The sequence below is a fragment of the Aristolochia californica genome, unplaced genomic scaffold (assembly GCF_029961685.1).
Source record: "Aristolochia californica isolate CCGP_79_NKW_82.1479 unplaced genomic scaffold, dmAriCali1.0.hap1 SCAF_2, whole genome shotgun sequence".
Classification (NCBI taxonomy): Eukaryota; Viridiplantae; Streptophyta; class Magnoliopsida; order Piperales; family Aristolochiaceae; genus Aristolochia; species Aristolochia californica.
This window is the reverse complement of record NW_027181881.1, coordinates 42,294,837-42,312,279: the sequence shown is the minus strand read 5'-3', so window position 1 is coordinate 42,312,279 and position 17,443 is coordinate 42,294,837. Positions and strand designations below refer to the sequence as shown.

Below are 17,443 nucleotides of genomic sequence, written 5' to 3'. Positions count from 1 at the left end.
GCCCAAATTACCACATGTAGAACCACAAAAAAGGACCTACATGTAAGGAGGAGTGTTAAGTAATAGTTCTACATAGATTAGTGAGTATAAAGATCTTGAGTTTATTAGTTGAAAAAAAAAATTTCTTAAGTTTACTAGTCATTTTGGGATGAACCTTGGACCCAACTTCACACAGAAAGCTAGTACTAACTATGATAAGCCTCTATAAAAACATCGATTTTGGATGTCTAATCCTTAGTAGAAAGACTGTCATATTTGACCAAACTGATGTAATTTTTAAGATAATGCCATTGAAAGCTTTACAATAGAAGGCAGGGGTCCCATAATGGCCATAATAGTTGCAGGTGGTGTGCCTCTACCACTCCAGCTCCCTAAAGACAAGATCTAAAACCTGGCACCAGTAGAACTTTTCCATGGATCATAAGCATCGTAACATGCAAGACAAAAACAACATTAAAAGTTGTTTAATCTAATTGAGATATTACTATTAATGCTTGACTAGGAAAGAACCTCGGATTCCACTAAGAAACTTAAGGCTCACTTTTATGAGACTTGAGTGAAACAAACATGAATTGGTGGTGTTTAATTGTCGCTTGATGCTGCAGCCAGCTTGTTTTTCAAAATCATTAAGGCTTGCAGCCCAGGGTACAGGCCATAAATTTTGTGAAGAACATACAAGATGACAAGGAGCTGATGTGGTCCATTTGCTCCATTTAACTCCATGCATATAATTCACCAACAAAAGTAATGTCTGCAATAAGCTCATTCTTTATGAATATTAAATTATATCTCTACCTCATTCATCTTAAAAGCTGAACGTTTTCACTCCTTTCAAACTTCCTGCAACTGAGCTTTTGGAAGACTACTTTCTTTCTGTCTGTCTGATACAAAAGAGCTGATTAATTTAAAATTTTTCTGGACGAGGGAGGGGTTAGAAAGGACCTCCTCCCCTTCTCCTTCTCGTGTATGAAGTAAAGAAGGGTTCCCTGTCCCCCCTTCATTTGACATCGTCAAGGGAAGGGCCCCAGTGAGGATGGAGTATGCAGAAAACACCTCTACAAGCATCCCAATTTAGAAGTTGCTAACCCAGTCAGTTCATTAAGCTGAACCCTATTTTTTACTCTAAGGCGACCAACTGTGAAGAACTGGACACTCCCATCTGGGTTTTTAAGGCTTTAAGCTTTCTTTAATCTTTAAAGAGTGTTTTCCGAGGTCAGAGAATGAGTATCAAACGAATGGAAGAATCTAATCGAAGAAATGTCGGCAGCTATGCTTCTTTTGGAGACCACTTTGCCTTTTTTGCTTCTGAAGATGTTTATTCCTGTCTTTCTGCTATTCTAATTATTCGTCGTTTGGACAAGCGGGGGACCCCCAATGGCTACGCTCTCGAGGAAGACAATCAGTCAATTCCAAAAAGTGAGCTCGTCTCTCTTGCATTCTTTTAGATTTGTCTCTTTCTTTGTCTCATTTTGAATTGCTCTAAAACTTAAAAACAAACTAAAATGAAAACCTTCCAATTTTCTATCAAAGGGTAGTTCAAGTAGAATTGCAACTTATAGAACCATGACTGATCCAATACGAAAAGTTATTTTGTGTGAAACATGCGAAACGACTATCTCAACCGTCCGATCATGATCGGATGACTGAGATAGCCGTTGGTCATAATCGAATGGTTGAGATAACCATTTCACATGTTTCGCACCAAATGGTTTTTTGTATTAGATTAACCCTCGTCATAAAACAACCAAATGCACTGCAGATTCAAAGTTTTTGTACATTTGAAATCTTCATATTATTATGATAACAACATAGAAGTTTGGTGTCACAACTTGTATCAATTTATTTAGATATAGTGCCTTTCCAAAGATTGAATATTAAGTTACAAATTAAAGTAGTGGTTTGAAAGATCAAGGAGCAAGAAAGGAAGACTGGTTTAATTGTCTCTTCTCATACTTTTGAATGAAATCATTCATTTGAAGCCTTAGAATAGTGAAATATAAATGTATTTGAATGCTTTTACCAAAACTATTTCCCTTAAGAATTATTTCTAGAGTAGTCAGTGGCAATAGCTAACAAGGTTGTAATATTGATGAAACCCACTTGAACATGGTTTGATTGGACCTAGAGTTGCGTAGGGGTCGGGTTGGGTTTCCCAAAAGCCCAACCCGAAAAAAACCCGAATGGGGTTGGAAAACCAACCAATCCCCGCCCCCTCAAGAAGAATGGACGAGGATGAGGGGAAAAAAGTACGGCTAGGGTTCTAAACATATTAGAATGGAAGTTAAATAAAAGGTAAAAATCGATATTTGAGGAGTAATGAGAAGGACTTACCGTCTCTGTAACAACCGGCGACCTAGCGGTGGCGGGCGGTGGCGGCACGATTGGGGAGGGGACGGATGGCGAGAAATCGATTGGAAGGCAACTGACTGGGGAAAGGATGGACGACAAGATTTGGGGAATTTTGGGTTTCGAAAGGGAAAGTGGGATAAGGGGCAAATCGGGCTTTTTCGAAACCCATTTTTTTCTTCCATAAATATCCTTCCAATAAAATTTAATATCTATGTTTTAAAGAAAGAAACTTAGGATTTATTTTAAAAAATCAAGGTATTAAAGTCCATTAAAAAGTCACTTTTTTAATTACCAATATATCATTTAAATTTTAAGTAGGGATTTTATGGGTATAAAATCCTGCGGGTCGGGTTCCGGCTTCCCCCTAATTGGACCCATCAACTCACTGGGTCAACGATACGGGTTGAGTTCAGGGTGGGGATGAGAAAGTTGGTCCTTGTCATACCATGCAAGGCCATGCAACTTCACGTACCATTGTTTGATTAAAGCATCTATCTTTCAAGGAAAGAAGCCAAGAAGAAGAAGGGAGGGGGATACAAGAAGATGAGCAGGGGAGGCCCTCCTCCACCCTTTCCCCATACCCTTCTTGTTGTCCTTTGCAAATATATAAAGGGTGACCATTAAAGGGGACTCAAGTAGGGGAAGGCCCTCTCAATAGTGGAGCCTAGCAACAGGGCCTACCCCTCTCTTTTATTATTATTGTTCTCTAAATTATTATTGATTATATTATTTTTAAATAATTTTTAAAGTTTTATTACTTAAAACATTGAGTATTTTAATGATTTATAGAAATTTAATAAAATTAATTATTTCAAAATCCAAACTTATGATATTTTATTGGAGATTTTCTCTCCTATTAAGTAATAATAAATTAAATATTATTTAATCCATAAGGATCATAACCTAAGATTTTTTTATATTCAATATTTTAAGCATTTAATATTTAAAAAATTAAAATTAAGATAATTTTTTGGATTATGGAATTAGTACATCTCCCTTACATATATTTACTAATTACAGAAATACCCTTTTCAATAAATGTTGATTGGATAATGTCATAAGGAACACCCTTTTCATTTACTAAATATTTAAAGATAAATAAGTAAAACTATTTATGTCTCTAGTCAAGTAAAATATTTTTAATTATATTTGTAGACAAATTAGATAAAAAATCAAGTAAATCGAATAAAATTAAATCCGCTAAATACAAGTTTGTAGGTGCAACCTTTCCCATAACTAAACTAAGAAAATAAAGTAAAGTAACAATGATAGTTGAAACATTTGCAAATTAAAAGGGTGACAAAGCTAAATATTTATATCATTAGAAGTTATGTGGTGATGATAGGTTTATTTAAGTGAAAAAATACCTAAGCAACAATGGTAGTAAGTGTCAGAGCTACGTCTTGGGTTAGGTTTTGTTCACCCTTGGTCCATTGATGGGTTAGATACTTGGTTTTTCGCACTTAACAGATCGGTCTTTTTAGATTGTATTAACTAGACGTTTGACAGTAAGTAGTTCTTGTTCGAAGTGAAATATCAAAGCTCGAAAATGGGAGAGAAAGTTATTTTCTGTTATTTAGGAGAATGATCGAGAAAATGATAGAGAAAATCAATTTTAAAATATTACTAACCATATCTCTGCCTTAGTTTTTATGGCTGGGAAGGCATGATAAGTTACCAGCGCCAATGACCGTCTCGAGTTAAATGTCACGCATATTGTCTGTTTCTTTTCCCTACAAGACATACGCTAGAGAGTCATTGCTTTAGATTCTCACCTACTCTCCCAACCAGCCTCTCCCCCTCCTTTCTCTGGCTATGACGCCCAGCTTCCCCACGCGGTTTCTCCGGTTATTTAATGGACACCGCCACCCGGACCTACTCCTCTCTTACGTGGCCCTCCCCTCATTCGTAGTCCGCAAAGTGTCACGCCTCGCGTGTCCGCTTTCTCCGCGCCTGTCTCCGGATTTTCCAAGTTCTTCACTGCCGACTTCAATTACCTCACTATCCCCGTCTTCATCAAGAACTATCTCTTCCACCCTCCTACGCAAAAAAACAAACAGTGATCAAGGGTGGCGAGCGGGGAAGAGAGGCTTTTTGTTGTTTTGGGTCCCATTTAGTGAACAATCTGAAGGACTTCACTGTACTCGCCGTGCCGTTTTGTGTAATGGAGAACCCAACTAGGTAGTTGAGAGCTATATATACTGCTTGGCTAAGAACACAGGCCAAAAAGGAATGAATCTCTCTCTCTCTCTCTCTGATCAGAAAGAATGATGTGACTCACTAGGACAGAGACGCGATTCATGGTTTCGTGACTCAGTCACTGGTATGCCCGCCCTTACTCCGCCTTTTGGACTCAGAGAGTCCCATCCTTTGCAACTCTAAAAATGACCAAAGCAATCTCCACTACGGTCACCCCAATTCTGGAACACCATGGCGCCCTGGTTGGTCTTCACTTTTGAGAGCTTTTGAGTGGAGAGAGAGAGGGAAGGGTGTTTGAGTGACTGTTGACAGTGAAAGGTGTTTTTTTTAGAGCCTTTAGAGTTTAGACAGTTCTTCGCTGCTGCCGTCTCTTGTTGAATTGATGGAGTATCAAGACGGTAGATTTGCGGAAAAAAGGTTTCCAAGAGCCGACAGTGGCAACGAGGTGAATTAAGAAAAGGATGAGGGCAGTGTTGCAGTGAAATTGCGAGCATATTTTGAATTTTCCGCGAGATTCCAAAAGGGAGGTATTAGTTTATTGGGAGGAGTATATATACACAGGCGAATTCTGGCTTTGGCGGGTATAAAAACTGAACAAACAACCGAAAAGGGGCCGAGAAAGAGCCCCAAAGATCATACGCTTTCAAATCGGACCACAGAGAGAGAAGAGAGAGCGAGAGGGAGAGTATCCACCTGGCAGAGAGAAAGAGGAGAAGAGCGAATACGTTGCACAACCGCGCCCCCGCCAATCCTCCCCTCCGATCGGAATCTCGCGGGACATTCGGGACGATTCAGGAATCTGTAAATTGCGCGCGTCAAAAAGGTGAAAGAGAAAACCGCAGGCTGCACACTCTTCCACCGTCACTCTTCCGCCTTCCGTCTCGCGCCGGCTCCACCCATCTCACTATGGAGATGTACGGACGGAACCGCCCGGCGACGGAGGGGTCGCTGTCCGATCCTCCCACGGAATGGAATGCCCCGGCGGCTGAGACTGGCCTTGAAGGTCAGCCCCATTACGTTTTTCATTCCTATAATATTTAGGGTTTTTATTGCTACGAGATGTTTGATCCTTTATTCTATATTGCATTCTAGAATCCATGTTGCAGTTGACTGTCGGTGGCCGAGATTCCTATCCTGAGCGCCCGGGAGAGCCGGATTGTTTCTATTACATGCGAACTGGATTCTGTGGATATGGCGCGAGGTGTCGTTTCAACCACCCGCTTGATCGTTCCCAGGTAATCTCTTTCCCTCTTTAATTCCCTTTCAGGCGTAACGCCTGAAATGTCTGATCTGAGTGTATTTGCCACTTCATCCTTTTAAGTCTGCGAAATGTGCTTAATTTAGACACATGGAGCTCCAATTTCAGAGCAGTCTATAAGTTTGACCTAAACTCTATGTGAAGTTTGGATTTTTATGTTTTTGTTAGGTTACGGGACTTGTCAGACAGGGAGGGGAGTACCCAGAGCGGGTCGGTCAGCCTGTATGTCAGGTAATATGTATGCATTGTTTGTTCATGCTTGAATTATCACTTTTTAAGGCTTTACTACCCATTAGTCTGGTGCTTGATCTTGAACAATGTGGTATTGTAGTGGTTAGGAAAATGTGAACATAAAAAATTCTGTTTTTTTCCTGTTCTGTTTTCTTATTGATTTTTTTCTTAATCAGCTGTATGAACTTGCAGTATTTTTTGAAGACTGGTACCTGCAAATTTGGTGCTTCGTGCAAATACCATCATCCCAAATCTGGAGGTGGATCAGTCAGTCCTGTGTCATTAAATTATTATGGATATCCATTACGACCGGTCTGAATTCTTTCAACCTCTGTTCTAACTTCATTGAATTTAACAATTTGTCTAAAAGCTTGAGCATGGTTTTGTGTCTCTTTTTTAGATTCAAAGCTTTCTCTGAAGAAGACTATTGCTTCTTGTAACTCAGTGTAGTCAAATGCTGAGGTTATTGCATGGATTTGATTTTCCTCTAGTTCTATTGACAAGTTTTGCTTTTTCGTATTATTTAGGGCGAGAAAGAGTGCTCCTACTATGTGAAAACGGGGCAGTGCAAGTTTGGTGTAACATGTAAATTCCATCACCCACCACCATCGGGATTCACCGTGCCAGCTCCTGCACCTGCATTTTATCCCACGGTGCAGTCTGCTTCTGTTCCTTCTCCTCAATATGGCGGAGTAGCCAGCTGGCAAGTTGCTCGAACACCACTACTTCCTGGGTCCTATGTGCAGGGACCCTATGGTCCAGTTCTGCTTCCCCCAGGGGTGGTCCCTGTACCTGGTTGGACAACTTATCCAGTGAGTGGTGATTTTTTCTCCTAAATTCTTTGCAACCTATTTTATAAAATTCTGCTATTTGCTATGTTTGACATGAAAAAATACTACCATTACATGTTGTGGAACAGCCTCCTGTTAGCCCAGTAGTTTCTCCAAGTACACAACATATGACAGCTTCACCGTTTGGGTTAGCACATCAACTATCTGCTTCTGCTTCTGCATATACTGGACTTTATTCACAAGCATCTTCAACTATGAGACCTTCAAGTAGTGGGCAAAAAGAAAATATGTTCCCAGAAAGACCAGGGGAACCTGAGTGCCAATTCTACATGAGAACAGGGGACTGCAAATTTGGCTCCTCATGTAGATACCATCATCCAAAGGATTGGATGGTGCCAGAAACGAACTGTGTCCTTAGCCCCATGGGTCTACCTTTGCGGCCGGTATGCCTTCCTTTGTCTTAATATCATTTGTTTCTTCAATTGTATGCATATATTTTCAGAAGATGAGATATTAATGTACTCAAGTATGGCAAATTTCTTCTTGTGGTACATGAATAAATTTTATTTTTCCGTGAACAGTTTTAAGTGCATGCTTTCTTTTCTTTTGTTGGTCATGTTTGATGATACTTGAATAATTGGAAAATGTTTTTTTTTCTGAACTAGTGAATGCTTAATTTTATTGCAAAAGTATAAAAATAATACTTTAATAGTTGAGAAAACATGACTTGAATTTTTGTTGTGCTTTTTAAGAATGGGCTAAATCCCACTCTGTCTAGTTCTAAACTTCATTTCTATGCATTCACATTATGGCAACAAGTTGCATGAGTCCTGATATCTCCTTCTGTGACAATCCCAAGATATTAGATACCTGCACATGTGCATATTAGATTTTGAGAACATTGAACTGTAGAATCATGGTTCCTCTGTTTCTGGTTTGCTTTCTAGTTGACCAAGTTTATGAATATTTTACTAAATGCTTGTTTATAAGAGAATCAAATGAAGCATCATGACTCGTCATCACGAGTAATGTTTCAAACTTTTATGCATAGAAGGAAGTGACTTTTTGTATAGAAGAAGACAGCCATAGAGCCATGAGATCTTTTTGTTTATAGAAGACAGTCGTAGAGCTAAGAGAAATATTTGTCTATGAAAGATAGTTATGGCTTCGTACTAGTGATGGAGAACGGAATATGTGGGTTCAATCAGGAAGGTATGGTTGAATACGATCACTACATGAACATCAAGTTTAGTAGTTATACATACCCACCTTCTTACCTGCAGAAGCTGTTGAAAATGAGCCAGAGAATGGTATTATATAGCATATATTCTAATTGTCAAATGAAATTGTCTGACATATTGTTTCAGACTTTTAATCACTCTCGTGCTTGAAGTACCTGTAGGATGGCTGTATTTATTCTGCTGTTTTGTCCATTAGCGGAACTTGTTTTACATTGTAGTTTTACTTCTTCATTTGTGGCTACATCTTAACATTTAGCTGCTGATTCACTTAAGTGGAACTTGTTGGGAAGAATATCTTAACATCTTTTGCTGGATGTCTTCCCAAGTGTAAGTTGGTTGCATCAGATATTGTTGGTTAACTCTAAGAGCAAGATTGCTTCTCTGGAAATTTTACCCTTTTTCCATGAACCCAGAACAAAAGGTTCCAAGTTTGATGAACCCAAATGTTGGGAGCTTCTTACTAATTTTACAATGGATGAAATAGCCTTGTGCACTCAGTTTCTACATGCTAGCGAATCTAGGACTGTCTCTGTCTACATAAAAGGAACAACTCTATGCAATATCTATAGGTTTTGAATCCTTGCAGATTGGATTCATGAAATGGTAAATTCACTAGTTCCAATGAAGTAAACTTGGTGAAGCTTGGATTGTTGCTTGTTTATTATCTTGTCCAAGGCAAACCATCACTGTTTACTGCTTTTTGCATTAACTGATTAGCTACATAATAGAAGAAAGAAAATCCAGTTCTGGAGGTTCAATTTATTGCTCTATTTTCAAATAATTATACTGATCTGAGCTTTAGAGTTTCTGTTTCTGCTGGTTTGTATTTACCTGTGCTAGATCTTTAATTATTTATTTTCCAGTGCTGGGTTGTTTGGAATTGTTTCTCTGGACATATTTATTGGGCATAAACCTTGATTGGTGTCTGACAATTTACATATTCTGTTACGAAGTCAATGAGTTTATTATTTTATATATGGATGCTGAAAAGGTGTATTCTCCTTGGGGAAGCTGCTCTTAAGCCAAAATAAAAAATTTAAATGCATCTTTTTTTTAACAAGTGTATCAGCTTTATTGAAGATAAAGGTTACTCATAACTGGAATATGATTCCTAGAACAAGGGGAAGAAATATTCTTTTAATACTATAATTTATTGTGTGTAAATGTTTTCAGATGTAATTTTTTATTATCCAGAGTACTAACCTCGTGTTTATTTATGTGAAATTCACCTTGAACTTTCTTCTTTAAAATTCACATGCTCTTTTCTTTGCCCATGTCTATCATTAAATTGCATGTATTTTCAGTGTGAATCAAAGTGATACAATGTTTGCTGCAGTTATCTTTGTAATTTTTTGTGCGAAGTATTTTTCTTTTTTTCAATTGGTTTCTGATATTTTGATTGGTTGAATATTGTGATTATTAGATGGGTACATTTTATCATCATTTCTTATGGACTTCTGGTCCGACCTATGTTAAAATTCTTTCTCTCCATTTGCCGTGATGTGCAATACTTTTAGCATGAAAATGGATGTCATATATGGCTCCTAATGGGACTCACAGAGTAAAAAAAAAAATTATTCGATAAATGATATATGCTGGCAGTCAATCTGAAACTCTCATTCTTCATTTGGTTTTCAGGTTGGTAGTTAAATTGGCTGAGTAAGGCCGTTCAAAAATACAAAACAAAAAAAAGGTTGAGTGTGACATTGATTCATCCTCAAAAAGTTTTATCTAAGATGTTCCTTGAACTTCTATCAGTAACAACATTGCAGCAGTGACTTGGTGGTGTCAAAATTTGATTTGTCTCAGATTTAGCTGTCGTCTGATGGTGTTTGCCAGTTTGAAGAGTCTCTCTTATGGAATAGGGCCGAGGGTTTTGATTCTGCTCTTGTGGTTTAGATCAAGATTTTGGGGTTATATTCCACGGTGTGGTTTCAGCCCATGTTTATTGTGTAACGGATGGCGTAGATTTGACCTCCATTACGTCAGCCTCATTTGCTTGTATAAGCAGAAGCTGATCTCTGAACTTGTGAAGAACAAAATGACATCTACCATGTGTCTCCAGTCTTGAGTTTTTTTATGAGTGAATCATGCTTGAAGGAAGAAGCATAAACTCAACATCTTTTGGTTGGGAACATCTAGAATTTGCCTTGTTCAACTTTTCCATTGGAATTGTTCTACTTGTTTATGAGGTATGCAGATACATGCTTCACCAAGGATTGTCAGGGATCTCTTTTGTGGGCATTTTGTTACCTCTTTCCTTATAACTACAAATTTGTGCTGGAAAAGTGATGATTGAAAAGAAAGTGAAGAAGATAAAATAATAAAAGTCAAGGAAATGAGAAGAAATGAAAAAAGTGCAGCCCAGTGAAAAACAATCACAAGACAAATTCATAAGATGAATGGTTATTGAGAAACTGGATAATGTTCTGCTTTTCCAAGAAGTGGTTGGCTGTGACTTTCGAAGATGTCTTGTGACTGTTATTTTGACTCCATATCCAAAGTCTCATAATGTAGAATTTGAAAGTTGCTCTTAGGAAGTAGAACCCATAATACAATTTTCTGTTCCTTGTGAACTCGTAGGGTAGCATTGACTCTAAACACAGGCCTTGAATCTGGTGTTGGGTTTCATGATTGTCCCAGCAGAACGATGTAGGAGTAGCATCAACTCTCAAAGCAGGCATTCAGTATTAAACTGGTGTAGTTTCTAATGATGCTTGCATGAAATAACATGTGAGATGCACATGTAGTTTTGATGACTTCCATATTATGATGTATTGAAGAACGGTGATGATACTGATTCATTTAGTATCTATTTTTTATTTATCGGTTTCTTTTCTTTTGGTAGTAGGTAATAATTCTTGTAGTTTTTGCTTGGTTTGGCAAAGTTGTGCTGTGTGGTTCTCACTTTTATTCTCATATTTATGTTGAAGTAGCTTAACGATTTCTCAAAGAATGTGATGGTGTTAAATGATTGAAAATTGACCTGCAATAGATGCTTCTCTCAATTCATGAGTATTTACCTTACCAGTTAGTAGTTATTGTTTATTTGTAGCGATTGAGATGAGCTAGATATTTGTAAGTTTTTCATCAAAATTTTATATGAAAGCCATATGTTTTCTTATATGCTGGTTGTCTGACAGGGTGCTCCTCCTTGCACTTACTATGCGCAACATGGGGTATGTAAGTTTGGGCCGACATGCAAATTTGACCATCCAATGGGAACACTGAGTTACTGCCCCTCTGCATCCTCTCTTGCTGATATGCCAGTAACACCTTATCCTGCTGGTTCATCACTGGCCACTCTAGCCCCATCCTCTTCATCGTCAGAACTAAGACCTGAGTTTATTGCTGGCATATCCCATAAGGATGCATCTTTCTCAACTAGAGTGCCATCGGCAGAAAATACATCTAGTGGCTCAGTAGGCTCAATTTTCTCCAAGGGTGGTGGCAGTCTTTCTCAATCTTATGGTCAACACTCTGGTCAGATCTCTGGTGTTTCCGGTGGTAGTCAGGGCAGTGAAAATCATAGTTCATAGTTCAAGTCGACTATAGGACCCAGAACTTATTCTTCTGAGTTTCTCATTTTGGATCCATTCTCAAGAACCTCAAATATGCTCTAAAACTTTTGACATACACGCAAGGAACTTAGTACAATCTCATATTCAAAACTCCATTTCCATTTTTCAAGGTTCCTTTATTCCCTGATCCGGGTCCAACAATTGTTGTTTGCGGCCAACAGCTTCAACACAGAAATAAGCTAAACCGTCTGTCTTCCAAAGGTATAGCAACACCTGTCTACCTTTGCCTTCCCTCACTCAATAACTATTGTAGAGAACTCCTTTTGTAAGGTAAAACCATAATCTTCCCCAGCTTGATTATATCCAGTCTCAATTTATGCACCAGTCCTTTACAAGGACGAAGGATTGAACATGTTCTCAGTGATCACACATTTTTCTCTTTTCTCTTTTCTCTTTCTTATCTTTCCTCCCTTTCCCTACAGTGTGAGCATGTTTTACTGTTTTATTTATTTATTTTGGCTTTCCTTTTTATCCCCACGATTACTCTATTGGGAACAGGCTTCATAATCGGAGAATCCAAGCTTTATTTTCCCAACATGAAAGGGATAGGAAGCCCCTTCCTGTTCCCTCTTTTTGGCAGGACACTTGTATTGACCAAACAAGATGAGATACCGCATCCAGAGGGGATTTCCTTGTCTGGGATGAATGAACAATGTGCTGTGTATGTGTAACGAACGCTTGATAAGAGCTCATATATTTATTTAAATAAAACAAGCCCTCCAACGTTATTATTCTTGATTTGCTCCTCCTGCTTCATTATGTTTTTCTCTGCTTGCAACTGTAGATTATTGAGGGTACCCAAAACTAAAGCTATAAAATCTCAAAAAGCTTAGTAAGATTTCCTATACAAAGAGAGTCGAGTTGAGATAACCTAGGAAAATTGCTTGCTTACTTACAGTAGCATTTATTTTAGGGTAAAATTGCATGTATCTTAGCATTTATTTAAGTTAAATCTAAGCTAGAGGTTTTATGGCCCTTCTAAAATTTGAGATCTCAATTCACTTATTTATGCATAGGGATGAATATGGTGCATATTAAACAAGGAATTTGACCTGCTCCTCTCAGGGATGATATAGACAGGTCTATTCAACCCCCATATTACCCTGTAGTCTTTGAACCTTTTAGAAAAGATAAATGAAGAAGTTTAATAACAAATTTTGCTTTGACAAGGTTAGTTGAGGAAATAAGAATTTTGGCCTAACATTTTAAACGACTGAAATAACAAAAGAAAAGAAAAAAAAAAGATAGCTTTGCTTGATAGAGAGTTGTTTTGGGAAAGAAAAAAACTCAGGATTTCAAGAATAGATCATGTTGAGGACGAGTCGCATTGAACCAAACTAATATACAACCCGTTGGAGTTTGAGTTTGGCTCGAGTTCAAGTTTAGAATAAGGTTCATTAAATATAACAAACCAAGTTCGAGATTTTCTTTCGCAAATACCCTTTATCCTATTTGTTTTCATTAGTTCCCTCTTTAGTTGGTTAATGATTGCTTTTATTTACTTGAAACCTGAAAGACATTCGACAGTTCAACCCTTTTGGGTCCCTCAACATTTGATGTTTTGTTTGCCAATGCAATAAAAAGCTATTGATGGAAAAGTTTGCTCTTTGTATTAGATCTATTAAGCTGGATATTGTAACATTAGTATGCTCTGTTGTAAAGTCTTAGACTACTTACGGTTTAATTGTATTAAATTCATTACCAAATTCCCTCTATTTATTGTTGTGATTTTTTTTGTTTTAAATGTTTGTTGAGTTCGAGCTCAAGCTTGAAGTCTTAAGGTAAAACCATGCTCAAAACCTACACAAGTTCAAGCTTAGTTCGATTCAATACCACCATTAATGCTGAGAACTCGTAGATTTGAGTTCACAAACTCACCTTTGTTTTTTGTTTTTTTTTTTAAATCAAAAGCTTTTCTTGTTCTTTCTTCAATTTCACTTTCCTGTCATCTCTGCCTAAGTGATTAAGTTTGTGTAATTAAAATAAAGCATTGATCATTAGAATTTTTTTACTATCTACAAAATTATAAACCATCTATCTACCAAAGGTTTCAATATCACTAGAAACTCTACAATTTTCATTAACAATTGATGTAAGCAAGACTAGTGATTTTAGGACTGAAGAAAGGAAGACTAGTACAAGATGGAAGCCAGACTAGTGATTTTAGGTTTGGTTGTTGCTTCCAAGTTTTACTTAGCATTAGTCTCTTGCTTTTGAATGAAAACGTATCTTCGGAGTATTTAAGATTGTGAAGTCATGTGATAGCCATTTTCATTATCCAAGCAAGCTGTGTTTTAGCTATTCTTGATTCACATTTGTCCTAATAGGAGGTGCACTTCAACTCCCATCAAGCTTAGCTCGATGTCCATCTCACTGACGATAGCCCATAATGCATCAAGCTCTTCTTAATTAGAATCATCCAAGAAGAAAGCCTTGATTCTCAAATGATCTAAAATGAGTCACTCCATGCGCGATTCCTATAGCCCTCTGGTGGACTCAAAATGGGTATCTCAAATAAGAGCTTTTGAGCAGTCACCTTTCGATCCGTACAGGAGTTAGAGTGAAAGAGATTTCGACTGGAGATGTAGTCTTATAGAGATGTGGGAGTCAGATTGATAGTAATGAGGGTGCATTATGGTTTGTTAACAATCACAGAGAAACAAAAAAGAATCCTAGCAATCAGTATGAGCAAGATAGAGATTGCCTTTCCAGTATCAGAGAAGCTTCTAATGACCAGAACAAAAGAACCAAAAAGTAAGAAGAGCAACGAATTGCAGGGCTTCCTTTTAACAGTGGAGTCAGTACTCTTCCAATTTGTAATACCCGCAGGCGCACGCTCCTGAACTGGAGAAGAGGTAAAAGACAAGAACTATAAAATTATATATAGAAAGCTAAACATCAGGGAGGATGATGTCAATGGGTCTTTGCTTCAACTAGAAACAACTTCTGAATCCAGCTTCAGAACAGTGAATAACCCAAGTCAATAACATCACCTACAGAAGCAACAGATGAGGACAAAGTCTCTGAATCCTGAGCCGTAAACCCATAAACAGAAGTCCGAAGAAATGGGCTGAGAGCTCCCATTAAGCTTTCATCCATCACCGGGTGGACATTACCCGTACAGAGGTCATCAGCCCAGAAAGTATTTGTAAGTCCACCGAAAGCCGAATAGCTTCCTATATCAGAAGAACTCGAAATACTACTGCTTGTTAATGATGTAGCAACGTCGGGTTGTTCTTGAAGAAAATTCGGAGAAAGAGTTGGGATGCCGGTGGAAATGCTGTGCTCTTGGACGCTTAAGTTACTAGACCAACTGTTGCTGCCCAAATGGGTGGTACCTGATGAAGATTTCAAGTAGCTCTGAGGTATAACACTTTCCAAGTAACCAGAGCTGGGATCGGAAGTAAAAAAGGCGTCAGTATCAAAGGTGGGTGGCGTAGTATCCGTGGTAACGCTTTTGTGAGTCTCGCATGGCTTGTTCTCATCGAGAGTTGGTTGGGCCGGAGGCGCCATGAGTACGGAGGAAGGTGGTGGGAGTGGAGTGAGGATTTGAGTCTCATAAGGAGTCAGGAGTGGGTAAAAGGAGCTGTCACCGTAAACGAAGTTTGTTCTTGCTTGGGTGCCTTTCATGTTGAGTGCGGCCCTGTCATAAGCAAGTGCTGCTTCAAGTGCAGTGTCAAATGTGCCGAGCCAATGTCTTTCTTTGGTTGAAGGATCTCTTATTTCAGCGGCGTATCTCCCCCAGGGTCTCCTTCTCACACCCAGATACCTCCCTGGCTCTCCTTGCTTTCTCCTGCCTTTCTTCTCGTTTGAGTAAGGTGGGGAAGGGCTTGAGTGGATCAGAGTGAATCCCATTTGAGCTGACAAGTTCATTTCAGGCTCCATGGGTTGTTTCCGAGTGTCTGGAGGTGGTGCAGAGATGATGGTGAGCAAGGAATGTTAGGAGAATTTGTTGAAGTGGAAAGTTGACAGAAATGAGCTTGGGTTTGAGTGAACAGGCTCGGAAGGGGGCTTTAAATGAGTGTGGTTTGATCACGATGGGGAGCAGAAAGGACACTCCGAGATGTCACCGAGTGATGACCCTCCTTGCTTTTCTCTATTTCTTTATTGCCATTTGCCGCAGAAGTTTATCTTTTTCTGTTGTTTTTGTTTTCTCAATGTGAAATTCAAATGATTGTATGCTGTTGACGATGTTTTTCTAACTCTCAGGGAAGATTATCGCAATGAAGGTCACCATTCTGCTCCAATTGAGTCTGTTAGTGATTGGCACAACAACTATTTGTTGAAATCCAAACAGGAGCCTGTGAGCAGTTCTGCATTCTTACATCATAATCACACTGTGTCCGAGAAATAAGCAAAAGTAATCAACGAGAATTCCTTTCGAATTCTTGTCTGGGTTAGATTTTCAACGGAAGTAGTTAGATAGGTCTGAAACTACTAATAATTAATCTATCAAAATTATCTTCTTCATGTTATTGTCTTACTGTGTAGGCAAGTTTTCATTGCAGGAAAGACCTCAATGGCCCCCCTGATTCAATTTCTAATTCCAAGTTGGACTCATGTTCTGTTTGTCCAATGCACTATTTGAAATAGTTATTTGATTTTTTACATCAAGTCTATGAGATAGAGATGGATTCAGGCTACTGATGTCTCACAGGAATGATGCAAGTGGTGAGTGACTGATTCAATCTTATCCATGTGCTTCTGCCTATAATTTGAATCTATTAGGACCTGGTTTCTCTAGTCAAGTGAAGTGAGTAGAGGGGGCATGTGGCCTCCAAAAGGAAGGAAAAAGGTCAATGAAGTGAGGTCAAAAGAAGAAGCAATGGAACTATAAATATAACACAGATCTGTTTGATTAAAAGCCAACAAAGAAATGAAAAACATGGAACCTGTTATGGCATCCTTCCTTTTCCAATCTCCAGAAACATTGTTTTTTCTGCTCCTAGGGAACAACACAAACAAAGCTTTAACTCAAATGGGTCCACCTCTTTGATTTATTTCTGGCAATTCTCAGGTTCCATACTGCTCCACAAAATCATCACCATCTCCTAATTTTTCACAACAAAAGAGGAATTAAAATAACAAATACCAAACAAAGATTTTGATTGGAATCTCTGACCCTTGACTTCCCCACTCAGGGTTTGGAGCTGGGGAGATATAATGAGCTCCTTTCCGATCCTCGCAGCAAGTTTCCCACAGAAAGGTGCCCGAAAAGAAAAACCCACTTGCAGAATTGCTTAATTTAGTGAGTACAGGAGGAACCCAGAAGCAGAAGAGTTTGATGGGTCTTTCCCAAGAGAAAAGCCCTTTGAATTCCTGTTCAAATTCAAAGGCGAGTCAAGTCCTAAAAAGATGTTTAGAAGATCTTTACTCTTTATGGGGGAAAAATAATGAGTAAAACGGCTCACGGAAAATGAAGAAAGTGGGGTGATTTGCCTTTTGCTGGTCTCCCGAACCTGGAGTTGCTGAGTGAAATGGGATTTGGCACAGACTCCAAAAGACACGGCTTTGTCTTTGGGCAAAGGTCGTCCGGGTTTTAGGGATGTGATCATGTCATTTTATGACTTGACTTTAGAGAGAAAGAGAGAGAGAAGGGAGGATTAGAGCAATCCTTGAAGAACCTCTTAGGGCCTGACCAGTGACCACCACCTTCGTTTTTACCTGATCATTATCAAAAGAAAAAGGTGAGGGACAAAATTGCATATGTCTGCGGCATCTTCAACATCCAAGAAAGAATTTGTTAATGGAGAGACTTCCTGACCGCAGGCCACACGTGGCGGGAAGTATCTT

At 38.7% G+C, this 17,443-nt stretch overlaps 2 protein-coding genes across 3 annotated transcripts; one reads left to right on the top strand and one right to left on the bottom strand.

Annotated features, from left to right (window-relative positions):
- The first annotated feature begins 5,179 nt into the window (after positions 1-5,179).
- On the top strand, positions 5,180-12,388 carry LOC137955973 (zinc finger CCCH domain-containing protein 32-like). Of its 2 annotated transcripts, XM_068803221.1 has the most exons (7): positions 5,180-5,551; positions 5,641-5,783; positions 5,975-6,037; positions 6,230-6,349; positions 6,565-6,849; positions 6,957-7,271; positions 11,213-12,388. In XM_068803221.1, the coding sequence occupies exons 1-7, from the start codon at positions 5,455-5,457 to the stop codon at positions 11,606-11,608; spliced, it is 1,419 nt and encodes a 472-aa protein (XP_068659322.1). In that variant the 5' UTR covers positions 5,180-5,454; the 3' UTR covers positions 11,609-12,388. The 2 variants fall into 2 exon arrangements, with proteins under 2 accessions (XP_068659322.1, XP_068659323.1); XM_068803222.1 differs by lacking the exon at positions 5,180-5,551 and having other exon boundaries at positions 5,654-5,783; positions 6,214-6,349.
- A 2,220-nt stretch (positions 12,389-14,608) lies between these two features.
- Positions 14,609-15,535, bottom strand: LOC137955099 (ethylene-responsive transcription factor ERF086). Its single transcript, XM_068801973.1, has one exon. It carries the CDS (start codon positions 15,533-15,535, stop codon positions 14,609-14,611), a length of 927 nt encoding a protein of 308 aa, XP_068658074.1.
- Positions 15,536-17,443: the final 1,908 nt, after the last annotated feature.

Coding starts and splice junctions, on each gene's coding strand:
- LOC137955973 (XM_068803221.1), top strand. CDS start 5,455: ATGGAGATGTACGGACGGAACCGCCCGGCGACGGAGGGGTCGCTGTCC. Junction 5,552..5,640: donor GGCTGAGACTGGCCTTGAAG/GTCAGCCCCATT, acceptor ATTGCATTCTAG/AATCCATGTTGCAGTTGACT. Junction 6,038..6,229: donor TCGGTCAGCCTGTATGTCAG/GTAATATGTATG, acceptor ATGAACTTGCAG/TATTTTTTGAAGACTGGTAC.
- LOC137955099 (XM_068801973.1), bottom strand. CDS start 15,535: ATGGAGCCTGAAATGAACTTGTCAGCTCAAATGGGATTCACTCTGATC.